The 27264-nt window shown below is 45.6% G+C and overlaps 1 protein-coding gene across 1 annotated transcript; it reads left to right on the plus strand.

Moving 5' to 3' along the window:
- Positions 1 to 777: 777 nt before the first annotated feature.
- Positions 778 to 20703, plus strand: BCL2L14 (BCL2 like 14). Its single transcript, XM_075165276.1, has 6 exons — positions 778 to 1421; positions 13068 to 13505; positions 16086 to 16250; positions 17200 to 17267; positions 18294 to 18566; positions 19321 to 20703. The coding sequence occupies exons 2-6, from the start codon at positions 13076 to 13078 to the stop codon at positions 19360 to 19362; spliced, it is 978 nt and encodes a 325-aa protein (XP_075021377.1). The 5' UTR covers positions 778 to 1421; positions 13068 to 13075; the 3' UTR covers positions 19363 to 20703.
- Positions 20704 to 27264: the final 6561 nt, after the last annotated feature.

Genomic DNA, 27264 nt, shown 5'->3' on the forward strand with positions numbered 1-27264 from the left:
GTTTTTTCTTGGTCCTCTCACTTTCGGACTGATGCTATAAAATACAAAATTGCACTTTTAAAGGGGTGGTTGTTTAGGTCTTTTTTCATGCTTCCAGCAGGCTACTCTTCCCTTTTCTGGGCCTCAAATACCACTTTTTTTTTCTCTCTTAGTATCAGAGAAAGTATATTCTGCATTGGGGTACGGCATATGTTTGAAAAGAAAACGAAAATTGAAGTTTTTGCAGTCCAGGGAATGACAGATCGTTAATAATCCGTAATACGCAGGCTTTCCATCTGCTATTATTGCTCTCAGGTCAGTTGGCCCTAGGAAAGCAGGAAGGAAATGGAAAGCTTCAGTGAACACGAACAAAAAAGCTTCTATAAGCCTGCAACATATAACTGAACTCCAAGCTGCTATTCCCTGGAAATGCAAAAGTTGGCTCTTATATTTCTGTTTCTACTAGTAAATTCCTCCCTTCACAGGAAAGGCACCAGACAGACCTTTTCCGTACAAGGGTCTCAGACGAAGGCGCAGCCTCAAGTGCTTTTGTTCCTGAGAAGGGATCTCCTTCCAGTCAGAAACCCCTCTGTACCTCCTAAAACTGTTTCTCTGCCACAGATAAAGGCAAGTGTTCACCCTCTTCGGCTGCTTCATGTGCATCAGGCCCCTCCTAGCTTGCAATTTTGTCTACAAGCTTATTTCGAAAATGGAAGATCACTGACACGGTGAAAATCCCTCTGAAAATGGATGTGTGCTTCTGAGTCGACTAACTTGGGGTTAGTTATACAGGTAACAAAACCACAGTTTTGGTTCACGAGTTACAAGAGTAATACCATGTAGCCGTTGCAAGTATTTTACCGATCTTATCTAATTAATGATTAACATGATTTTGGAAAAAAAAAATGCAACAACATATGAAAAAACATAGATTAGTTTATAGTTGTTTATAGAAGAAGAGGTATAACTATTTTCAAAACACTTAAACCTTCCTGTACCAAAATGATGATTTGATTCGACCTGTACCATGGAGACAAAAAGGGTTTGGAAGGAAAAAAAAAAAAAAGATAACATTTGGCAAGAAGCCCCAAAGAGCTATAGATTTTTTTCCCCTTGCCTAGTGCGCTGCTGAGAACAAGTCACGTGCGGGAGGGGCCTACCCTTTCTGCGAACTGACATGTTTGAACGTTGTTCTCATAAGGAAGTACACGGTGCACTTTTTTTTATTGCAAGTGCAGTGCCCTTCTCAGTGAAAGCTTATAAGCACATGTTTTGATGAAAGACTGAAAATATTAAATAACAGAAGCAAACTTCAGGTTTCTGAAGGGAAGTACTGTGCTTGCAAGGCTGGCTCTAGCAAAACAAGCCCAGCCACTGGAAGAGCAGGAGAAAGAATTGAGATCAGCGGGCACCCAGGGTTGCTGGTGCAATAGACCTGGAAGGTAATAAAACCCTCTTTTCTTCTCTGAACTTGGTTTCTCTTATATAATGTTTGGCTGTCTATAATCCAGAGACTCTCTGAATCTTATTTGTATATGGATTAAATGGCTATATTTATCATAGTTGATTTAGGTATCGAACAATGTACTTTAAGGTTTAGCTGTGGTGTCAAAGAGGGAAGGAACTGTCCTGGGACTTTTGGAGCTGCCATATAAGCTTTGCTGCTGTTGGCTGTATGCTTTTGAAAGAAGAGATTCACACATCCAGCCAAGGAGAGCAAGGTCGTTTTCTGCCAACTGCACTACAGTTAGTTGTGGAAGGTTGAATTTAAAATTTGGGACTATCCCAGTGAATTCATGTAGACTTACATCTTTACCACCCGATTCTTACAGGTCGGCCCAGTTCAAGCTAGGTCACCTCTTGCTGGTAAAATGTCTTCATTTACAACTGAAGGAAACTCTAATCCAAGCAAGTAAATGGTGGAGGTGATTCAGCAGGTGACATGCTCCCCTGAAATCATCAGTAACCAGATCTGTTCTTCCCTTTTTGCTCCCAGATCTTTGCTGCACAGTGGCAGCCAATTTAGTCTACTGGAGGTCATAAACACGTACATTACCATTTCTGTTGGTGCTGAAAGCCAAGTGCGTGCATCACTTCTCTTCTAGAGACTGAGTCTTTGGCAGCCTCTCAGCTTTGAATATGGGAAATACTTCTGGACAGCCACAGACTAGCAGACAACTCTTCTGAAAGACATGTATCAGCATACACCTTTTTATATAGCATGTGTTATATCTGTTGCACAACAGTGCTCATGAAAAATCTGTTGCCACTAGGGATATTTTCCTCAGCCTTCATTAATTATGTTGTATTCTGTTTAGTTAAGATTAAATAAGGGGCGCATAATCCTTCAGCTTGCAAGTTACTGCTTTCCATCCTAGAGGAAACTATATTGCGGTACCACGTGGAGAAGTCCTTTCTGGTGGGCTTGTGTGTAAAACCAGATTTCCGTGGCATCTGTACGGTTTAAAACAGTTCAGTCTCTCTTGCACAGACAATACCTATCCACTAAGGGTTTTATGAGAATGACTGACTTAATATGTACAAAATATTTCTTCAGCCAAGTGTTGTGGTTTAATCCGGCAGCAGCCAAACACTACGCAGCCACTCGCTCACTCTCCCCCCACAGTGGGATGGGGGAGAGAATTTAAAAAAAAAAAAGTAAAATTCAAAATTCATGGATTGAGATAAAGACAGTTTAATAGAACAGAAAAGATAGGGATAATAATAATAACAACAACAACAATAATAATGGTAGAATATACAAAATTAGTGATGCACAATGCAATTGCTTACCACCCACTGACCGATAACCAAGCAGCGATCGCTACTTCCTGGACCATGCCTCCTATTTATATACTGAGCATGACGTTATATGGTATGGAATACCCCGTTGGCCAGTTGGGTTAGCTGTCCTGGCTGTGCTCCCTCCCAGCTTCTTGTGCACCTGGCAGAACATGGGAAGCTGAAGAGTCCTGGACTATAGGGTACTTAGCAACAACAAAAAACATCAGTGTGTTATCAACATTCTTCTCATGCTAAATCCAAAACACAGCACTAGGAAGAAATTTAACCCTATCCCAGCCGAAACCAGGACAGTATCCACCCCTTATTTTATACCATTTACATCATGCCTAGGTCTCACGTTTTCCAATACGTTCCAATTAATTACCACCACTTTTCCTGCCTTTTGATATATATACACACAGATATCATTCCCTTAGTCTATGGGCGATCCCTCTAAAATGTCCATTGAGTTCATTTAGTCCATGACTTTGGGCTCCATCTGTCATAACAGTCTTGCAGAGCAGGAGAGATGATGTGTGGTGTTGGATTGTAACATCTTGAAGCCAGTTTTGATTCCATTATTGCTGCGCTTGTCTGGTTCTATCATTGTTGCACTTTGCTTGGTTTCATCAGAGTTCATTCTTCATTAATCAGGGTGATTTTTACTGCAATACCATTGATATGACATACAGCAACCATAGAAGTGATGATATAGAATATTATATAGCAATTAACATCATACAATTCAGTTCATTGGCTATTTTCACCCCAAATCAAATCCCCTTGAGGTACACACCGGACTTTCCCATCCTTTCGCATTACCCACCAAGTGCACCCAGGTCCTTGAGCAAAAGCAATCCCACAAATGGGTTTTCTTTTGCCCGAGGCAGGAGTAACCCATACTGTCTTCCCCATATTTTTTTATGTGGACTACAGGGACATTATTGCCCTCTACAGTATGTAAAAGTTTTGATTGGCAGGGCCAGCTCGATTGGCAGATTCCCTAGTGTTGATTAACCAGGTGACCTTTGCTAAATGTGTATCCCAATGTTTAAATGTCCCACCACCCATTGCTCTCAGCGTAGTCTTTAGCAGCCCGTTGTATCGTTCGATTTTCCCAGAGGCTGGTGCGTGATAGGGGATGTGATAGACCCACTCAATGCCGTGCTCTTTGGCCCAGGTGTCTATGACGATGTTTCCGAAATGAGTCCCGTTGTCTGACTCAATTCTTTCTGGGGTGCCATATCACCATAAGACTTGCTTTTCAAGGCCCAGGATGGTGTTCCTGGTGGTGGCATGGGCACAGGATATGTTTCCAGCCATCCTGTGGTTGCTTCCACCATGGTGAGCACATGGTGCTTGCCTTGGTGGGTTTGTGGGAGTGTGAAATAATCAATCTGCCAGGCCTCCCCATATTTATATTTCAGCCATCGTCCCCCATACCAAAGAGGCTTTACTCACTTGGCTTGCTTGATTGCAGCGCCATGTTTCACATTCATGGATAACCTGTGCAATAGCATTCATGGTCAAGTCCACCCCTCGATCATGAGCCCATCTATATGTTGCATCTCTTCCTTGATGGCCTGAGGTGTCATGGGCGCATCGGGCTATAAATAATTCACCCTTATGTTGCCAGTCCAGATCCACCTGAGCCACTTCAATCTTAGCAGCCTGGTCCACCTGCTGCTTGTTTTGATGTTCTTCAGTGCTGCTGTTGTTCTGCTTCCACTGCTGCAACCACCCCCACAGGGCGTTTGCCACCATCCATGAGTCAGTATAGAGATAGAGTACTGGCCATTTTTCTCATTCAGCAATGTCCAAGGCTAGCTGGATGGCTTTCACCTCTGCAAACTGGCTCGACTCACCTTCTCCTTCAGTAGTTTCTGCAACTTGGCGTATAGGACTCCATGCAGCAGCTTTCCACCTCCGATGCTTTCCCACAAGGCGACAGGACCCATCAGTGAACAGGGCATATTGCTTCTTGTTTTCTGGTAGTTTATTATACAGTGGAGCCTCTTCAGCACGCGTCACCTCCTCCTCTGGTGATATTCCGAAATCTTTGCCTTCTGGCCAGTTCGTGATCACCTCCAAGATTCCTGGGCGACTGGGGTTTCCTATTCGGGCCCGTTGTGTGATCAGTGCGACCCACTTACTCCACGTAGCATCGGTTGCATGATGTGTAGAGGGGACGCTCCCTTTGAACATCCAGCCCAGCACCGGCAGTCGGGGTGCCAGGAGGAGCTGTGCTTCAGTGCCAACCACTTCCGAAGCAGCTTGAACCCCTTCATATGCTGCCAATATCTCCTTCTCAGTTGGAGTGTAGCGGGCCTCGGATCCTCTGTATCCCCGACTCCAGAACCCTAAGGGTCGACCTCGAGTCTCCCCTGGTGCTTTCTGCCAGAGGCTCCAGGTAGGGCCATTCTCCCCGGCTGCGGTGTAGAGCACATTCTTCACATCTTGTCCTGCCCGGACTGGCCTAAGGGCTACTGCATGAACTATCTCCCATTTAATTTGTTCAAAGGCTTGTCGCTGCTCAGGGCCCCATTTGAAGTCGTTCTTCTTCCTGGTCACGTGATAGAGGGGGCTTACGATCTGACTGTAATCTGGAATTTACATTCTCCAAAAGCCCACAACGCCTAGGAAAGCTTGTGTTTCCTTTTCGCTAGCTGGTGGAGACATGGCTGTTATTTTGTTGATCATGTCCATTGGGATCTGATGACGCCCATCTTGCCATTTTATTCCTAAAAACTGGATCTCCTGTGCAGGTCCCTTGACCTTACTTTGTTTTATGGCAAAACCAGCCTTCAGGAGGATTTGAATTATTTTCTTCCCTTTCTCAAAAACTTCTGCTGTGCTGCCTCACACGATGATGTCGTCAATGTACTGCAGGTGTTCCAGAGCCTCACCCTGTTCCAGTGCGGTGTGGATCAGTCCATGGCAAATGGTAGGGCTGTGTTTCCACCCCTGGGGCAGTCGGTTCCAGGTGTACTGGATGCCCCTCCAAGTGAAAGCAAACTGCACTCTGCTGCCAAAGGGATGGAGAAGAACGCATTAGCGATATCAATGGTGGCGTACCACTTGGCTGCCTTTGACTCTGGTTCGTATTGACGTTCTAGCATGTCCGGCACGGCAGCACTCAGTGGTGGCGTGATTTCGTTCAGGCCACGATAGTCTACTGTTAGTCTCCACTCTCCATTGGACTTTCGCACTGGCCATATGGGACTGTTAAAGGGTGAGCGAGTCTTGCTGATCACTCCTTGGCTCTCCAGTCGATGAACCAGTTTATGGATGGGGATCAGGGAGTCTCAGTTGGTGCGATATTGCCACTGGTGCACTGTTGTGGTAGCGATTGGTACCTGCTGTTCTTCAACCCTCAGCAACCCCACAACAGAAGGGTCCTCTGAGAGACTGGGCAAGGTGGACAGCTGTTTAATTTCCTCCGTCTCCAAGGCAGCTATACCAAAAGCCCACCGGTACCCTTTTGGGTCCTTGAAATACCCTCTCCTGGGCAGTCTCTGCCAAGGATGCATGGGGCCTCTGGGCCAGTCACAATGGGGTGCTTCTGCCACTCGTTCCCGGTTAGGCTCACTTCAGCCTCTGATACAGTTAACTCTTGGGATCCCCCTGTCACTCCAGAAATACAAATGGGTTCTGCCCCTTTATAGCCTGATGGCATCAGGGTACACTGTGCACCAGTGTCTACGAGAGCCTTATACTCCTGTGGGTCTGATGTGCCAGGCCATCGAATCCACACAGTCCAGTAAACCCGCTTGTCCCTTTCCTCCACCTGGCCGGAGGCAGGGCCCCTCCTGGTCATAGTACTCATTACTCACTTCTTGTAGATGCGAATCAAAAATCCCTTTATTAAGATTGGAAGTAAAGTCAGGTCGTCTACTCTGTCTGGGGAACTGCTCACTGGAAACTGGAGCAGCAGTTTTCTAGAAGAACCCCCTTTTGTGATTGTTTTTCCTCGCAACTCATGTACCTGTGCCTGTAGGGCTGCAGTAGATTTTCCATCCCACTTCCTCATGTCCTCTCCATGGTCACACATGTAAAACCACAGGGTGTCCCAGGACATGTACCCACAATATCTCCTCTCTTGAGCAGAAGGACACTTGCTCCTAATGGCTGAGACACCCGTGCAGGTGAGGAGTAGGACATATCTTCTTTGAGTTGCTGGACCTCCCAAGACAGTTCCTCCACACCCGAGACACAGGCCCGTAGGGAGGAAGAGAGACTTTCTTCATATTGCTGGAGTTGGCCAGCCAATTCATCAGTGTAATTATTAATAGTTTCTAAGAGGTGGTTCCCGAGGTACAGAGATGATGGCAATGCTGAGTACAGATACCAGATTAGACTCACGATCAATGATTTTATCATATCACAAAACTGCTACACAGTGCAGCAAAATGATAACCTTGACCCAGTTCTGAGCAGTGATAAACAGCACAGCAGGGCACATATACTGCAAGTAAGGTATGACATAACACAAGCCTGAGAGCCAGCCCCACAACTTTGAGAGCCAATAAATCAACATTGTGACCAGTGTTTTATTCAGAGCTGGTGTCCCAGGCAAGGAACCACATTTCTGTCTCTGCTGGTTAAGAGAAGCACCAGACCAGACCTGAATAACTTGGACTAACAATCATTTTCGGGGGCCTCTTTCACTTCTCCTTTCTGCTTTGTCTATTCAGCCTTTCAGGGCAGGCACTGCCTTTTGCTGCAGAGCCAGCTTCAGCTTCCCTGGGGTTTGCTAGCACTGGCAAGAGGGCATGTGATGGGGGATCGAGCCAAACAGCAGGGTCAGCACTGACATTGTCTCTGCTTGGTCAAGGTCCCCGAGCCTTTTGGAGGTAAATCCCAGGGCTGTCTGTGAGGCAGGGGGATGAACCTTCCCACAGAAGAAGTGGTGGTAGAACTTCTCTGTGCTCTGTGGGCACCTGAGGAGGAAGGATGGGAGGCACGCCAGCAGGGTTAGGAGGAGAGAAGGGGCTGGGAAAGCATGAGTGTAGCACGCAAGTTTGGGCTCAAGCGGACTTTGTGGTGAGCACAGGCTGAGAGCGCTTGCAGAGTTAGCCACCATGGTGGTTTGCAGCTATACGTGCAACTATATATTAACAAATAACAACAATACAAAAACTGTCAAGAAATGGCATAGCCAGGACACTACTTGGTCCAGTTTTGCTGAAGACAGGCCTATAGCTGGACGCCCTCCAAATCAACAGTTATTTCATCTATACTTGAACCTCCAGGCTACACTTCCTCCTAACAAAGATTAAACAGTCATGTTGCTCGTTTACCTCTTTTTTATGGTTTCCTTTCTATATCCTGCCCACTCAGCCTTGTATAATAAACTTCTCGAGCTTTTAGTTGACTGTCATTGCAGTTGGCCCAGGGTGGTGTTAGAGTGCTACGAGTTTGGGGGTATTTTTGTGGACTTGTGCAAGTTTGGCCAGTATTGGCTCTCAGAGACTCCACAGGAAAGCAGGTTTTGTTGGTCGTGCTGCTCACAGAAGTCCGTCTGTGTTTTTGTCAAATTTCTCCATCCTGGCAGATAATTCTTGAAGCGGATGGAGGGTTACAGCTAAATGTACCACTATAAGCGTTGGCAGTTCAGTTTCCATTTTCTGGGAAATGGCATGTGGATGTGACATTTGGCAATAGAAGGAAAAGGTCTGGAGAAGAGTAAAGAGGGAGAGGGTAACGCTGCTCCCTCAGAGCCTGCAAGCTCCAGAAGATAAATAATTTAGACCAGAGTTTTTAAGTAGACAGAATGAGACCATGCTGCTACTCTCCATAATCTGATCCTCTGAGTTTCTTTTAATCATCCTCGGAAATAATATGCAGATTCGGGTTTTAGCAGGACTTGTCAAACCGAATCAATGCTTGCATTAAAAAACGTTCTTTACAGAAACTAATTTCTGAGAGAGTTCGTGCAAAGCAAGGGCTGCTTCTGCAAAAGGCCTGGCTTGTCTCTGGCCCACACCAGACGGGGTATTGGGAAAATAACGTGGTTATAGTTTGAAGAAGTAAGTCTAAAGAGAGCCGTAAGTCACCAATTAAGATTTCAGACTTCAAAATGAACTGAAAAACAAGTTAGCTGCTGGCAGTCTCCTTTAAAAACGCTCGCCAGCATGTGGTGATACCTCCTTTTCTTGCTAACTGCAAGTAATGGCATAAATGAGCTGTGACTCCTAGTTCTCTTTTTATGTTCCTCCAGCCTCGTTGTAAGCACAGGGGTGAGATTTCTTACCGAGACGTCAGTGCTGAAAAAAGTCCCAGTAAGGAAGTTCCTATACGACAATTTTACCAACATAATTTGTTTCATTTCTCAGAGGTTCCCCATCAGAGCGAGGTGCGGGCTTAGCCGTACAGCTGCATCTGATGTGCAAGTGCTTATTTGATGTTACGTGCTAGCAAGCTGTAATAATAGCTTACCTCCTGCTCTCGGTCTGCACTCAGCCTCGTTTAGGAGACCAACCTTTGAACTCTTATTTGATTTTTATCTGTGCAGCCACCTTGGGTAGGTCTGTTCTCAATGTATAAGTAATAGCCCAGTGTATAGGGCTGTAAGGGTTTTTGAATGCTACTACTGGTAATTCCTCTTGCTGTTTGGGAATGAATTTTTATATTATTTTAATATAATTACTGTATAATTTATGTGTCTTTTATATATAGCTTATCTATTTTTATATTGTTATTTATATTTTTATATTAGTGAAAAATGAGTATATATGAATGTTACACAAATTATTTTAGATCTGTAAAGAGTACCGATGGTGCGGAAGCCTATGCTATTTTAAGTAGCGTCGGTGTCTGATCTGAAGGGCTAAGTTAGGTCTTTTCAAGGGGGAACTTGAGTTTGCATAAAGTATTAAATAATGAAAAAGAATGGCATAGCCTTTAAAATTTTCTTTCTATTTCTGGACAAACTTCAAAATGAATAAATGCTTGGTCTGGTTTCCAGGGCAAAGGGAAGTGCCTGTTCCCAGGCTCATTGACCAGCTGAAGGGATTTGCTGTAGCCTTGGTTTCTGTGTAGCAGAGACATTGAGAAGTGCAGTGCACCTTAAAACACTCTTTAAGCTGCTCTGGTTTGCACTGGAAGATGGGCTCAAACAATCACGGGGCACGGAAAAGGTCTTACCTTTGCTCCCCTGCATCCCGAGGGTGGTATGCACATCAGCGCTCCCGTCCTAGGCACAGCAACGAGGAAGCAGCAACCCCATGCCTGTCTTGCGTCATTTCAGTTCTCCCTTTTTTCCTCTGTATTTCTAGCTCCCGCTTCTTTTTCTCCACTTGGTTTGTTTCTTGTAACAGTCTCTGCTGACGTTTTTGTGCTGGGCTTTCAGTTTACCTTGCAGGTTCATTAAAGCTGCCTGCACGAACACTGTGAGAAGACGCAAAGCTCTTGCTGACCCTTTGAATATCTCAAGGCAGCAACTAGCAAGAGAAGGGGAACTTGCACCCTCTCCCCCAGCCTCCAAACTGCCCCGGCTGTCCCCAGCAAACAGGGACTCACCTTGGCATGACCTTGTGAGCAAGAGGTCTCAGTGCAGTGCTGGGCCCTTCACAGGACAGGGCTTCTGCTGAAGCCCAGGAGGCTGTTCAAAGACAACGTAGTTGCTTGTACCTTGGATGCTGTTGGGATGAATTCTCACCTAAGCGCGTAGTTAGGGAAGAATGAGATGTTTTGCCACATGAAGTTAAGTATGGGTTTCTAAACATTACATTGCAGCACTCTACTAGCACAAATTGAGCAAACACCCAGGTTTGCACTGGGAAGAAAATTTCAGAGGGGCTGTTGCCATGGGTTTGAGACAGGCGTTGAAGGTGTGGGATGGTGGTGTGTCAACGGCTTAACTTGAGCATGATTGGGAAATTACATTTTGGCTCACCCACGGAGAGACTTAACATAGCAGCTCTCTCAGAGATAAACAGGTTATCTTTCCTTTCTCTACCAGTGGATGTGCTGGGGCTTTTTCCCCATTTTCTCCCCTCCATCACACTATTCCCATTCTCATTTCTTTCGTGACTGTCCTAAAGTGAAAGTGGAAGCCAGTGATATCCCAGAGCAGCATCTGGAACAGTCCTTTGTCTTGAGGAAAAAGAGAGTCTCTGAAATGTGGTGCAGACTGTGAGCCACATAGATGCATTTAGCAGTGCAAGGTTGGAGGAAATGTCATGTTGGATCTACAATGCGACACTTCCAGGTTTCTTCCTCCTCAACCCTTTCCCTTTCTTCTTTCCCTCCCCCCTCTCCTTCCTCTTCCCCTTTTCTTTCCTCATGCCCTTCCCCGGTAAGGACAATTCTGAACTAAGAGTACATGTAAGCCATGGGTTTGGAGTTGGTCTAATTTCTGATGCTCATAAATTTGGTAAGGAGGGGTTTGAGTTTCAATATGTTCCTTTTTTTCCTTCTGTTGTCTCAACACCAGCACTAAAAACCAATTTAGCATGGTGGAAGTAAGTGGCTTATATAAGTTTTGTTATATTGGTTGCTTCCTGCAGCTAATGGCAATACAGCACAGAGTGCCGCAAACCTGTTTTTTTTTTTAACTTAAAAGGTTACAAATGTGAAACTTAACCAAAATGAAGTTAAAATCTTACAATAAAAGCAGTATTGAAAACAAGGTGACAAATCAGCTGAGCTCTGTTTCTTTCCATAACTTGCTGGGGCAGGGAAATCTTTTTTGACTAATCAGTCATTTCCAACTTTTTTATTAACCCCCTTTAAGTGTGTTAGTCCTAACACCACCTATATCCAGAAGACAAACGGTACCCTTTATACCTGAGTAGTAAAATGAGATGCATGTGAGGTGAGATGTCTGTTCCAAATAGAGGTGTTCAGAACTTTAAGGCCAGACTTTTGCTAAAGGCGAGCCAGTATCCTCCTGTGGGTTTTCTTGGGACTGGGATGGTTTACACCAGATGAAGATCTGGCACTTTATACATACATATATGACTTATTTGAGCTTCATACTTAGGAAAAAGAAAGTTTTAGGATAACAGGTGGATCGTAATGCGACAACATGTAGTTTTCTGGAGTTTGAAGGAAGCAGCTAGTAACTTCAGACCTCTGCACAGTAAAGACAGGTGAGCTGCAATTAAAGTGCAGCCTGGCAATCTCCCTGCCTCTGAGCCTTGCCTCCCAGCATCTGTGAAGAAACAGGATACCCAGGTCCCTTCATACCCATTGCTGTGCCTGCAGACCCTTGCAGAATAAGGCTGCGCTAGAAAGCTGCCTCCTGCAGAACAGCTGCCCTGTGGTTGTGAATTAGGAGGGGCGGCTTGCTCTTAACCCAACGGCAGAAGTTAAAAATACATGGGGAGCAAGGCACCCCGTTCCCACTGACTCCCCTTTGGACTCAGGGGGTGCGTGGTGTGTGTTTAACTCCCAAATGTGAGTCTCCATGCTTAGGATTTAAACGTCCTGTTGGATACGTATCAGCAATAGCATTACATTCAAAGGGGCAAATAGCTGAATGATATTCCAGACAGGAAGAAATTAGCTCGAATTTGTTTCTGTCAGGCTGAGGGCATAGTGTGAGTGAATTTGGTACTTGTTTAAGAGAGGACAGAAGTGGGGACAGAAGGCTCCTATTTCAGCTTGTCTGCAACAGAGACCCCAGTAACCACAAGTTACGCTAGATAAATGCCACCACACCATCCATTGCACGCAGTCAAACATGTAAGATTGTTGACTCAGGTCTCCTAAAATGAAAGGACAGTTGAGAACATTATGATAGGTAAATATCATAATTTTTCCTAATGTTTGGGCTCGTTCTTGTTTGCTTTCCTACCTAGAGCACTCAGGGCCCGAATTTGTCAAAGCGTCCTCTGAAAGCACAATTCTCATGTATTTAGATGCTTGCTCATTCGAGCCACAGTATAGGCTTTTCCTTTGCAGTGCTTTGATGAATTGTTTTTCTTTCCATCCCAAGAATCAGTCATTATTGTTATGGGCTTTCCTCTTTTCCTGCACTGCACCCCGACCATTGAATACTCCTTGAATTTCCTCATCTTTCCTGTCTAAGCCACCAAATGCAGTTAAGAGCAATGGATCAGATCTCTTGTTCCTGTTCTTTGATGGCCTTGATTGCCATCTGAGGTATTTCTCAGTAACCAAATTCTCTTTCTAGAAAACAGTGCTTCTCTGGCTCCTGGGTACTGCAATATTCTTCACATCACTGAGTTTTGTAAGGTGTTTGGTGAAAGGTTCTGTAGAAATGTCAAGTACTGGTGGGTATTCATGAAAAACAGGCTGTTCCCTAAGCCATTAAAACTAAGACTACGTTCTTGCAGGAACCAAGATGTCTTCACTAAATGATGTCAGTATGGAGGAAATACCGCTGGAAGATGATGAGCGAGACAGCATAGAATATAAGATCCTAATGGCCTACGCCCAGCGGCGGTTGTCTGTCAGTAAATATGGAAAACTTCTGAAAAATGAGGCTAATGTGCAGAAATCATTAATCAGGAGAAAAGTAAAGATTGACCATCAAAGGGATAAAGATGGACCAAGCCCAACACCAGTTCTTCAAGGTGGCGTGATGCAACAGCAGAGCCAAAACCAATGGAGAAGAAAATACTTGCCACGGTATTGTCCATCTTTTTTCTGCAGCAGAGCAGAGCGGGAAAAATCCCCAATGCTGTCATTGCACCGAGGTCGCATGGCACATTCCTCCATTTCTGAGGCACAATCTGAGAGCCTTCAAGAAGGGAATTCTCAGCATCAGAGAAGTATGTCTTAGTTCTTTCCTTCTGCTGTTTGTCTTTAAATCTCTCTCTAAATAGCTTAAATGGCTGGTGGCCTGTGGAAAGGCAGGAGGAGGAAGGTGGTTTCTTTCACTTTTTGGTCACCTCGTATGCTAGCTCTATCGATTTCCAATTAGGAAGGCAGATTGCCAGATCTTCAGTAGTGCTTACGCACACAAGATTCATGCTTGTGACTGGCTTTTCTGTTTTCCATCGTATGGTGGTTAAGTATTGTATAATTGCACAGGTTGGTTTTTTCCCAAGCATTGGCTTTTTCTTTTTCATACCTGGTTAGAAAGAAAACATAAAACACTGGTCAGATGGAAGACCTCCAACTAAAATCACGGAAAAGAAGTTGTTTGAAGGCCCATTCAAGGAGCTTTATCATGAGATAAATATTCCATACTAAAGACAGAAGTGCTAGATTCTGCTTGAAGCTCTGGTGCCAAGCACAGGGCAGCCCATGTCTCTGGGCCACCTCTCGTAACCCCACCATGTATCTTAAATGGAAAGTCTTCCAGAGCGATCTAAGTCTCCTTTACACGTTGCTATTATATTAAGTCTGAACCTGCCCTCCCATGTGTTGGAAGAAGAGGTGGTAGGTGGCTGTAATCCATCCAACATCCAGGGATCCCAGCCACATAAACATCTTATACCCGAGCCCCCAAAGCCAGCCCCACATCAGGTGCTGCACTGCTGCACTGCAGGCAATGAGATTTTACCTTTTCTGCTCTGGATAATGACTAATACCTTAACTTCCATACAAGACTGAGAGAGGAGGAGAAGGTATTCCCACTGAGCTGCCATATACAGTATATAATAGGTTGCCATATTGTTTTCATATACTTAAGGTAGGGGGTTGTTTATTTAATTTGTCCCAGCTTGATACTGTTAGTGCCACAGCGATTGCTCTCCCCTTTCACTGCATTTAAAGATATTTCTAAAAATTATCCATCACTGACTTCTCCAGCCTAATGCCCCATCCCTGATCAGTTTAACTGTCCTGGGCCAGCTCCTACCCACCAAGCCCATAACTCTTCCTGCTGCCAAATCCAGCTCTGTCTCTCAAGAAAGGGTCCCTGCCTCAGCCCAGTGCCTTTTGCCGGGGAGAAATAACTATAGCTTTCCATTGTTTGGTTGCCAGGGACACGTGTCTGCATCCAGATATCTGTTTTTATGTCCATTTTATTTTCACATTGCCGAGGAAAGAGCTCGAGAGTTTGGGTGCAATCACTTGATGGCCCTGCCAATACATGGCCATGTTCCCTGTAGCATGGGTGCCGGCATGGCCTCGAGGTAGAACCTCCCCGTGCTGGGTGTCAGCCTCCCTGGGGATCCTGCTTGGCTTCAAATCTGGGTTTTACCTTCCCTTCAGCAGATTACTGGATCAATTCCAAAAACATTATTATTATTATTTGTCACTTATACTGCTAGCAGCTTGGCCAGGCTGCAAACTTGGCCAGGCCATTCTGGAGCAAATGGGGCTGCTTTTGGGGATTACCCATCTAGATCAAAGGCCTGTTCAATTTAAAACCAGGTGCCTAATCTTAGGTTTCCAAAGTCATGAACAGCCCGATCCCCTTCCTAGAAGTTTAGCAGCTCCCTGACAAGCTCTACCGGCAGACAAGGAGATGGAAATGTGTTGGGGTTGATTCACCAGCTTTTAAATACAGTTTTATTGGCTGCCCTCAGCCTTATTAACCCCTGCTGCCCTCACAATAAACTCTGCTCGTGAATTTTACACGTGTTATGGGCCAGGCCGCTGCTGAGCTTGTCTCGATGTCTGCTGGTCACGCAGGAGCTGCCACTTGGCAGTGGAGGTGGGGAGATCAAGTTTTGCATCCCAAGCTCTGTGAGGTGAATTGTAAGGAAGAGCACCTTTTAGGTGAAGCAAACCTTGCAACAGCTGCTCCCCTTCTTTTTGGTATAGCAGGATCCCCGTTGGAGTCCCCTCACCGAGCGATGCCTTCAGCCGGTGAGGGTCCTGAACAGGGTCAATACACAAGGTGGATAAAGCTTCTCCCAATATTCCTGTCTGCTTAATACAAGAGTGTCAAGGACATGAGAAGCTTTTGTGCTAGAGGTGCCCCTGAAGTGAAGTCTGCTTCTCCTTTCCTCAGGATTAGCCTATGAGAACAAGGAAAAAGCATTCAAATACACCCTCTTTTCTGAATCTGGACCTATAGATGAACTAATCATGGGCAATACAACTAAGGTCTGAGATTCACAGTCCTATAGAGGAGTACTCTCACCTTTCTTAATACGTGGTGTGCTTCTGGCTTGCAAGGATGTGTGCTAGTGAGCAACACTCACTCTTGCTTCCGTATGGCCTCTGTAAAGCTAGCTGCTGCTCAGATACTAGAGGGGGGTTGTACTGCATTACTTGTCTCTCTAAATTATTACCAGCTGATCTGAAGCAATAGCAAAACGCCAGCATGGGGAAATGTATCTCTTGGTATCCTCTGGGCACTTCCACCTCAGGGGGCTTGTAAACGAGTAAATCACTGAATTATTTCCTGGAAAGATTAATTGCCTTCTTTATTTCCCACCCTCCTTCCCAATCAGGTGAAACAGCAGATGTCAACCACATTGCAGACAAACTTGCCAAGCTTGTTACTTCCAGATCCCAAGAATCTCCTTCAGATGTGTCATTCAAGATAATGTATCATGCCCCGTGTCAGGAACAAGACAATAGCGTTCCTACTGACGGAAGTGAGGGCGAGGAACATGGTAAGGGTGAAGACTCATGCTCACAGGCAGTACGTCAGGTTGGGATTGCACACTGAGGCATTTTCTCTAGCCACGGTGAAGCATTGGGGACTTCTGTGGCAAGATGCTGTGAAGAAGGACGTTTGCTCTGCTAGTTCTTGCTCTGTTGCCACATTTCAGGGACTGCTCTTGCAGTGCCCTGACAAGTCCTGCCTGCTACTGCAATTAAAGGGAGCATCCTTAAAAATCCAAGGAAGCGTGACATAAGAAAAGGAGGATGAAGGCAGTGATGTAAGGTGACAGAGCAGTGGTAGGAGTGGCAGGGCCGCTGGCAGAGTAATACACCGGGGCTCTAAGGCCAAAGACCAGTCATTGGGGCAATAATGTCTTGGTCAATCCCTCTTTGGTGACGGGACAACGCTGCTCAACAACCTCTGTTAAAAGTCTGACCTGCTTGTCTTCCATGATGTCTGCAGAGATTTAGTTTTAATGCAAGCTTTCTAGGGATTTCTGGTTACAAGAGGGATCCTGCCATTTTGTTTAATCCGGCAAATGCAGAGTTTGTCCTAATGAGTTGCAGAAGGTGTAATTGGTAATGATGAAGGGATTTTTTTCCCCTAACTTTAAGTCCATTTTCACGGGCTTCCGCTAGCTGCGCTTTTGTTCTGGCTTGTTATCAGACATACCTCAAAGCCTAAGGGCTGGCAGTGGGATGTTAAAGACCCTGCGCTTTCCCAGATTCTTAACTGGAGCAGAACATCGGGCAGATGGAGAAATAGCGTTGCTTACTCCACGCAGACTAGAACAGTGAGCTTCAGCTTAAAGCCTGGATACACAACTCTGAATTTTCCACAAAGTAGCAGCTGTTTTAACGAGGAAGTGACACAAAGGCTTTTGGTATAGTTTACTATCTGGATCCTACTAGAAGGCTGTGATATTTATGATATTTATGTTACTCTTTTCTTAACAGATGAAGAAAAGATAATACAAACAATAGTTTCACTGTTAGGACAATCAGGGGACCGACTTGAAGAAAAGGTAACTCCTTCTCTTTTCAGGAGCTACACAGGCTAGAGTGTGAGAGAGAGATTACACTTCTCTTGGGAGCGAATGTTTTGTAACCTAGCGCTCCCGGTCTCTATCCTGAACTTCTCTTTCCACATTAGGGCTTTCCAAAACCCTCGCCACTCATCCTGAAATCTTTCTTAAGAGCAGAGGACTAACAGAGATCTCTGTTGGGGTGTGGGAAGAAGGCAACAAAAATGTGTATTTCAAAGAGGAGTCACTTGCCTCATCCCCCTTGAGTTTCATGGGATGTTGAGCACTCGACTGACTCTGAGAAACTCTTGTGTTTGCATTAAATTTGGCATACAAGTTGTTCCCAGCGGAGGGAGAAAAACTCTACAGCTTTGAGAGTTGCTGTAGGGAAATAAATCTTCTGACTGCATTTTGAAAGCCCTGCCCAAAAGCTATAGAAGAACCCCTGCATGAGTCAATTAGTTGGAGTGGATGTTTTCTCTATTAAAAATATAGGTACTTGTTCCCTTTACTTCCTTCTTTAGCTGCCCCTTCTGCTCTATAAAGGTATACTCCCAGGTGGAGGACATGCTCAGCTCCTGCAGCAGAGAGGTACGCAGATAAAGTAAGAATCATCACGAAGACCGTGACTGAGCAAAAGGAGCTTAGCATGGCAGCTGTTGCCAGCACTTCTCATAACCTTGCCTTCACTGTCATCTTCCCACTGCTCCTGTATTCCCATGTCTCCTCACCTGCAGGTCTCAATATCAGTGTCACACTTGATTTGCTTTCTCTCTCTCTGCTTCTCTCATTCAAATGCAAAACACCTGAAGATTTTTTCAAGGAAAAAACATAGAGCCACCTCCAGAGCCTGAAGGAGCAGCCTTGCAGTGAGGCGTGGGGTTTGCGTGTCATCTCTTGCATTCACCGCCACGGTTAGACTATATTGCATGTATTACCTAGAGATGCTCTCCTTCCCCAATGAGATGGGGAAAGCAGTTCCAACAAAAGTGGCTCAATTTAACCAATCCTTATTCTTATTTTCAGATTAAAAAGGACAAGGTTTTCTATCAGCATTTTAAAGACATGCTGTCCTACACCTTCTTCAAGAGGATCACTGATTTGTTTCTGGAGGGCGTCTCAGCAGATTCAACAAGTAAGCCAGGAGGCCAAGTACAATGCACGAAAGTTGCCTTCACCATGGAGGCTGCCACCAGACTTACCGCTGTGGACAACCATCCTATGAACCTGGTCTTGGGCTTTGGATTAAAGTACCTCAGAGAACACTTCAAACCGTGGATTCAGGACCAGGGTGGCTGGGTATGTGTTTTGCCTCCCTTGACTTGTGCACTGCCTAAGGCACCTTGAAGCAGCACACCTTCACAGAACTAACATGGGCCAGATACAAAACAAACCGAGCTGCATATTCTTTATACATGTACTCCAGCTGTGGAATTACTTGCTACAAGACATCTTCTATGCTGCAAGTTTTTATTTACATAGGTCGAAAAGTCAACAGGAGACATTCACGGAGGGTTGTTAAGTATAAAACACCATTCCTGGCACAGACAATCTCTCCACCACAAATAGCTGAAGGCTGGGAGAAACACCAGGAAACTTCACGCTTGCCCTAATCCTGTGCTTCTCCCTAGAAGCGTGCTGTTGGCAAGTTCTGGGGACAGCATAGTAGTTCAGCACTTCATATAGTCTGCCCTTATGGCGTGGTGTGCTTCCACTTTCCTCGTACACAAAGGCATGTGTTTATCTTCTTATCCCTCTTTCCAAGTCAGTTGTGCAAGGTGCTCTTTTGCCAGCAGTGGTGCTGAGCTGCTGCCCTTCGTAGCTCATTTACCTGGATTTGCTGGGAGGCACTCGCATCGGAGATCCTAGTCCTTTTGTGCTTCATTAAATGAATGGAAACGTTCAGCAGCTGTACAGCCTGTGTCCATTGGAATAGATAGCGTGTGAGGTCAGGAAACCCTACTGGCAAACTACTGCCTGACTCAGCAGAGTTGAAATTCGGATGAGGGTCCTCATTGCTTTTATAATTGTAAGTTTTCTTTCTATGTTACAGGAGAAGGCTTTGACTTCACTGGATTGGGAAGAAGTAGAGTAATCATGACTGAATTCATTCTTCAGGGTGCAGGACCCTTCAATTAAGGAACACACAGGATCTTACCACAATCCGATGCCAGAATCATTAGTGGCTATGTATTTTTATTTTTTCCATGGAAGGTTGGAGTGTTGCATGGCTAACTCTGATGGGTACAACTGCACTTTCTTGAAGTCGGTATTGATGTAGAAGTGTTCTTCAGTAGATAGGAAGGCACTGTCAACTCCCCTGGAGCATTCAGCCCCACAGATAGTGATTTTAGGTACCTTTCTGAGTAGAGAGCTTGCCGCTACTCCTATGGATGGATGTTAAAGTGCAAACTGGAGGAAAATATCAAAGTATGCAATCAAGAACCACTGGACTGTGATCAACCATCAACCAAGTGAGACGAGCGCTGCCAGCTTTGTGTGGTTCATAGTGGTACCATCTGTGATCAATTCCACAGTCCCGTGGTAGAAGACATACCTACACAGTTCTATCAGTTTCCTCACTCCCCACTCCACCCTCACTGATTAGATTCTCCAAAGTGGCGATGCCATTTTATACTTCTGAAAGGGACTGAGTAAGGTTGATGAGGGCTTCTCACTCTAGTGCCTTCCCCATTCCCCCGAGAAAATAGAGTTGATCTACCTTCAGATGCTTTTAATTTGAACTCTTCTGTTTTAAACCCCTTCAAAACATAGCACAATAGATGTTCACTTTTACAGCATTATTTTGTCCATTAATGTGAAAGATACAAACATTATGAGAGCTTTGTAGTCCAAGAAATTTAAAACTTATCCTACTGTGTCTGTTTTCCTCCTTATTCAAAAGGAGCTTGATGCTATGTGTAATCTCAGGGATTTCTCCGTAAAGGGAACTGGCCCTTCAGCCATTGAAAACAAGTGATCTGATTAGAGTTCTTGAATCTGTATGTGTGGCAGTGGAAGGAATAACAGTGCATCATTTAGAGTAGAGACAGATGCCGGTGAAACTATTCATGGTTTTGAGGCTTGGTTTGTGGCCCATTTAGTTGATGAATTTTGGATTTCCGTCCTCTGCAAATCCCCAGCAGAGGAAGAGGGAACTCAGGACATGGCATCAAACCATGGCATCACTTCGGTGACTTTCCAGTACAAACAGGTGATGTTTCCTGAACAGGCTCTCTGCCCCTCAGGAAGATACCCTTCCATTACGGGTGCTCATGTGGTGTGTACAAGTACGTTAACTACGAAGATTGCATGAAGAAGTTATTAACAAATCATGAATTTGAATGAAAGTGATAAAAAGCATTTTAACCGGATGTGTAAAATACGCAACGCTATCAAAGATCAAGTATTTTTCTAATAAACCTTAAACTTTCAACTCAGACGTAGCAAACTCTGCCTCTGTTTGGACACGTGTGTGTGAAACAAAAGATGGAGAAGGGGGAAGCGAGTTACCTTTGTTTCCCTTCTTCAAAGGAGTTGGGAAATACTTGATATATCTCTAGACTGTAAATCTAAGATTCCCTTGGTTTTAAGAACATTGACTCTTTCTGATCACATCAGATGTCCCCAAAGGGTGATGACTGGGGGGGGGGAGAGGCAAGAACTTACTCAAAAGTTCAAAATGTTGTTCTTCTCCTTCCGTCTCTTTCTCCAACATCTTTTTCCTATGAAAAAAAAAATTGTGAGGCGTTCTATCCTCCCACACATTGGAAGCTGCTGCTTTGTTATAAACTTGATTGGTTTCTAAAGCAGGCTTATTAGCTAGATCTTGGTTCTGAAGAACTGTATCTGATTCCATTTTAATTACACTAAGACTAGACTCGGTCTGCTAGCGTACACCGGTTTGCCATTAGTTGGGTGCTAGTCTATGGAAGTCACTTTTTCTATTTTCTCTGCATGAATAACAGTCTGCTATTTAGTGAGGTGCAAATTCGGTGTTTGAGAGTATGGTTTTCCAACTGAAGGTTTAGCAGCCCTAAACCCACACTTGTCCCTCATCCCCAGTTCGGTACCTCAGGACCAGTTTCATGCCAAGATTGGAGCCAAGAGCAGCACAGACCATCTTGAATGGGAACGAGAAAACTAGCCATCTAAGAAAAGATATTCAGCTGGTTTTTATTTTTCTCTGGGTTGTTAAGAGGGATTTTTTTCAGTAGCAGTAGGGGCCAGCATAGGAAATCAGCCAAGTGAGCTGTTTCTTATTTAGTCATTCTTACATTTGTCATATGCATCAGTTAGATTTTAAGAGCAATCTACTCCTTTTATGGCAGGGATCTGTGGTAACCTCCTTGCTGGAACGATGGCTTTGGTTTATTCTAAGAGCAGTCAGCAAGGCTGAGCACCCCAGCTGCTGCCACTGCTGCTGCCTGGCATGAATGAACAAAGCTCTACTACTGGCTCAACCAGTCTTCGCCTTGCTGTCTTTTTTTAATCTGTGATGACTAAAGTAGCAGCAGACAAATGCGTGCGTTTTGGGTGTGTATGGAAGTGGAAGGGATGTCGTGAGGGAGGGTGACTGGCCATGCCTTCATTTTACGCTAATCTCTCACAAGACATCTTTGTCTGTGTTTAGCTGTAGGACCCTCTGGTGCCAATTTGAGGTGTTACTGTAAAAAACAGAGAGGTTTACTGTTAAACCAAGAAGTGTCACTTGGGAATTTTCTTACTGTATATCTACCCAGGTCAGCATCACACTATTTGTTATATCAGCAAGTTTAATTTTAAAATGAGCTGATTTCACTGTGTGTTAAGGTTGCAACAACAGAGTTTAGCCCTGTGCGGGTGATGCTGGGATTTATTTTTAAAGGACGCTAGAAGTGTCCTGCAGCTGCCTTCTGTGCTGTGTTAGAGGGAGCCAGTCCACCGGGGCAGCCTGTGTTAGCACCCGGGAGCTGCCGTCCCAGCCTAATGTCACCCTCCGAAAGCCGGGGCTCCAGCAGCGAGTGGGACCTGCCCTGGCTGCCATTCCCTGGAGCTGCTAAATGCATCAGGTGAGAAGACCCCGCTGTCCACGTGCACACGTGTTGCACAAAGGAGCTCTGCCCTGGCTCGCGGCCGCCGTGTCCCTTGCTCCAGTGAGTAAGCAGGAGGCAGAATAGCAGAAAACAGTCTGAAGCCTTTGCCCCAAACCAAATATTTTACTTGTCTGTTACTTACCTTTGCTTCAGCTCTCAGAGAGCTAGATTTCTTTCAGCTCTCAGGAAATGCTGGCAAATCCAGTATTTCTCCAAAATAGGCTGATGAGGCATATGGAGGCATCCTTGGGTCTTCTCACCGCATTGCATGGGCTCTGTCTTTTTAAGCTGATGCTCCTTTCCCTCCTTCCCGCAGGTGAGTAGCATGCTACTACTACCGATACACACATTTGAGTAGACAGAAAAGCGGCAGGTGGACAGAAAGTGAACTGCAGCGAAGCACCGAGGGGAATAGCTCAATAGACACCATTGTCTGAAAAGTGGATTTACTGCCTCTGCCTGGTCTGCTGTAGAGGCTCATAATCTGGAACAAGTTCAGGGTTAAAAGTTCACAGCTGGGGCGTTGTCGTGTGAGTGAAGGGTGAGAACCAAGCAGAAAACATTAAAGCTGATTGCCTTGCTTGTTTGTTATCTGCAGCTGTGATGCTCTTGCCAGGGATGGTGTAAACCCCAGAAGCGAGACAGAATTCTAGCTCTGCTGCATGATACCTAGCACAGCAGGTTGTGGGGTGGGGTTAGGAGATGTTCTGGGATTGGAGCTAGGAGCTACTGCGATCCATCCTAGTCAACCCACAGAGAAGGTTTCTCCTGTGTCCCATGACTTGTTCCGCTGCGCATCTGCTGCAGCCAAAGCAGAAAGCTTTTCACTGTGCAGATGCAGAGACGATGCATTTTCCTGCCTGGGGGGGTAGAAGTGATGGGTTGCAAAAGATTTCTTGCTGGAGTCAGCATCTTTGCTGACTGATATGATCTCTGTGCCGACTTTCATGATAGTCTTCCCCTCGTCTTTCTACCCCAGGGTCACTTTTGGCAGATCCATGAGCCAAACACGGCTCTTTTCTCTAAGGGGAAGTTCGGTGCTTCCCAGCCAAAGCTAGCATGCTAAAAGGGAAATCCAACTGAGGTCATCACTGGATGCTGGAGGGAGATGGGACTTAAGTTTTTAGAAGTTAAACACCCAAAGTGGAACTTTCTGTCTGCCGCTGCAGTGGTTCTGCTTTAAATATTCATTACGCATAGCACTGCAATGGAAAATTTGGGTTATGCTTATGTTATCTTTCCGAGAGATCTGAACCTGGATTTTCTTACATGCCAGCTAGCTGTTCTAACCCCTGTTGATGTGGATAATACTACCACTTGGATAATATCACCAGTATTATCCTCCCTGCTCCCCCCCAGCCTGAAATGATATATCCAGGGAAGCATCTGCTAGATTGGTCCTGTTTGCTAAACGGGCAAGAGGACAGCCTGTACCAAGAAGCTCATCGCTGCTCAAACTGAGGGCTCTGCTCATGTCTGGTGGCAGAAATGCAGGTAAGTATGGGATTATTTTTGTTAAGCAAGGCCCGAAGGAAGTCTTTGGTGATGCCAGAGGTGCCTAAACATTCAGTGTAGGTGCCTGCTGTGAAATTAAAATCTTTTGGTGGTCAAGGCTCTAGGACCAGCCAGAGGCAGGGGTACGAGCCATATGGGATACGGGACAACTACACACATGCTCTGTATTTAAAGTAGCTGAGCGTGCTTGGCTTCAGCTGGCTTGGTTTTCTTCTTTCATCACACTTGTGTGTCTTTGTGTCTTGGGAAAGGTGCCTTCCTGTGAGCACCTGGGTTAGAAAGATTTTCTGTGGGGCGGGGGATGCAGGAATTGCTTCAGGCATTATCATCATGTGGAGCATCAGAGAAAAGGTGAGGGTGACCTTGTGACTGCCATTCTCTGGCAAAGCTGTGGAAGGCTGTTAATAGCAGCCAACTCTTGCGCTTCGCCTTGCCAACCCCAACATCAAAAAGCCCTGAGTGAGCTCCTCAACCTCTCCCAGAAAAACCCTGGAAGATTAACCCCCTCAGGTGGTGTTCTGGGGTTTTCAAAATTGTTGTGGAGGCTGGCTGTCATGTTTGCCTTCTGTATTTTATCCTTTCAGGTAAATGCAGATCACTTGGTTACTTTCTCTCCAGAAGCAGGAGAGCTAAGGCTTTTGACGGAAAGCTGAGCTCTCCGATCCCACCCTCTCCAGGAGCTGGAAACTAAGAAAAATGCTGAATATTATGTAAAAGCCACAGCACTTAGACTTGAAAAATACCGGCATAATTTAGAGACAAGGTGTCCGTAGCAGAGATGTATCCCATCGTGCTGATCCGTAACTTCTCTGTAGAAATAATTACAACAAAAACACGCTGCACAAACAAGCTGTATGGACAGATGAATTCTGCTTTTTTTCCCCAAACCAGTGCTCACACAAGGAAAGCTCAGCTCTTTCCACAGGAGTGGGGAGCATTCACCACCCCCTCTACATAGCCTGTCCCACTTCTTCTATCTGTTGAGCAGAGAGCATCCCTTCAGCCACGCACTGCCTCCTGGTTGGCATCCAGCCGTATCTGTATCCCAGTTTGGGGTACTCGGACGAGCGGGACAGAATTTGTTCCACTTTCGGGGTGGCCAGTCCGGGGTAGCTATTGCTATACCCTCCCAGCTCACAAAGAAACCTTTGAGGGTTGCTGACTGTCGTGGTTTAACCTGGCAGGCAGCCAAATACCACGCAGCCGCTCGCTCACTCCCCCCGCCCCCCCAGTGGGACGGGGAGAGAATCGGAAGGGTAGGAGTGAGAAAAACTCGTGGGTTGAGATAAAGACAGTTTAATAGAACAGAAAAGGGAAAATAATAATAATAAATAATGATAGAATATACAAAATGAGTGATGCACAATGCAATTGCTCACCACCCGCGCTGACCGATAACCAAGTAGCGATCGGTACTTCCTGGATCACGCCTACCGTTCATATACTGAGCATGACGTCACATGGTATGGAATACCCCATTGGCCCGCTGGGCTGGCTGTCCTGATTATGTTCCCTCCCATCTTGTGTACCTAGCTCAGTCAGTAGGCACGGGCGCTGTCCTTGGACTAGGAGGGCACTTAGCAACAACTGAAAACATCAGCGTGTTGTCAACATTCTCCTCGTACTAAATCCAAAACACAGCACTAGGAAGAAATTTAACCCTACCCCAGCCAAAACCGGGACACTGACCAAGAGAGGTCCCGTGCAGGTTCAAGTGATGGGGACCTAAGCGCCCACAGTGAAGTCCTGGTTTTAGCCATAAGAGGACCCAAGTTAAAAAACCCCAAACCTTAAAAGTTTAAACACCTGACTCCAAGCCTGAAACCCAGGCTGGATATCTAATAGACCTCAGAATATCTATTAGATCCTGGGTCCTCCCTGAAAACGGAGTTCTGCCCATCTGGAGGGCAGAGCGCACAAGCCAGAGGAGGTCACGCAGGAGGTGGTAGAGCTACGAAATGCATGGGCCCATGGAAACGTTCGCCCGGCCTACACCTGCTCCTGTGTTCAGCGGCTGTGCCCAGCGGTACCACCCCACGCACCTGCTCCCTCTTCCCTCGCCACGTCCCCGCAGGTGAAGCGCAGTCGGGGCGGCAGGCCGGCCCTACTGAAGCAAGGAGGAACCTCCCGCTGATTAAGTGAAACTCGCCCTTAAAACAATAACAAACAAACCAGCGGTGTTGGCGAGCCAGGAGCTTGCATGTGCTCTGTCGAGCCTTAGCACGAAGCGATGTGTAAAAGTATTAGCAAGGAATAGGGCAGAGTTCAGCGCTGAGGTCAGCCCTCTGCTTTTAATTAAGGCAAGTAGGAGTCAGGAAAGACAATATCCCATTATTGAGTGGGTAGTGCCTGTCATGTTAGATGCAGTGTCTGCATTCAATTAAAGGAGGCAAATTAGCCTTTAGTGCCAGAAGAAAAACCAAAATGAGAGCCAGTTTGATGGACCAAAATTAAATGTGAGACAGGAAGAATTTATCATCCCCACAAAAACGTTTGGAATACACACTGGAAAGAAACTTCAAGAAATCCATGGAAATGCTTTGAAGGGGAGTGACTCACAATCACTTTGAAGGCTAAGTTTTCTTTTTACTTTCTGCTTTTGAAAAAGGTTTTAAGATTCATAAATTGTATTTTGCGCTAAGTGGGGGGGCTTGGGATAACTTTCTTCTGCCCGCTCCCTCAAATGCTGCTGAGCAAACTGCTGATCCTCTTTGCTTACCACCGGGCCCTTGAAGGGTGATGCTCAGCATCCCAGCCGGGGCGCTGGCTTGTAACCCCAGCAGTGTGAAAAGCAAGCGGGCAGTTACGGGTTGACGCTGCCTCCTCTTCTCCTGCCTGGACAGACCATGGGACAAAGCATAGGAAAATACGCAGATACATCCGCGTGGATATATGTACACCAGGGTCTCTCATAGGGGGAAGAGGAGGAGGGAAACCTGCAAAACACTAATTAGCAGCATTAAATGGCCTGCTTGCCCCACCGCTACTATTATTTTTCAAAAGAAAGGGTTGGAAAGTATCATTTTATTACAGATAGTGACTCAAGCAAAGCAAGCTGAAAACCACTATGGGAACAAATTTGCTGCTAATGCTGTGCATGTGAGTTTGCAGTTCATTCATGAGGATTTGGTACGGACATTATCAAGCATCTTGGCTTAAAAGTAAGTCGGCTAATTACCTTCTGGCCTCGGGGTCCTTCTTTCTAGCAGCCCAAGGACGGGTGAAGATTGGTTCTCTCACAGCTATTGCAATGTTGAGTATTTTGCTGTAGTTGTTCCCAAGAAGGATGGGCTGTCAGCTTCCTTGTGCACATACCAAAATAAAAATATACAAAACCCCAAAAATCCAGTATTTGTGGTTTTTCCTGAAAAAATTGCAATGAAAACAAGTGGAGGCAGCTGTAATTA

The sequence above is a fragment of the Calonectris borealis genome, chromosome 1 (genome assembly GCF_964195595.1).
Source record: "Calonectris borealis chromosome 1, bCalBor7.hap1.2, whole genome shotgun sequence".
In the NCBI taxonomy this organism is placed as follows: Eukaryota; Metazoa; Chordata; class Aves; order Procellariiformes; family Procellariidae; genus Calonectris; species Calonectris borealis.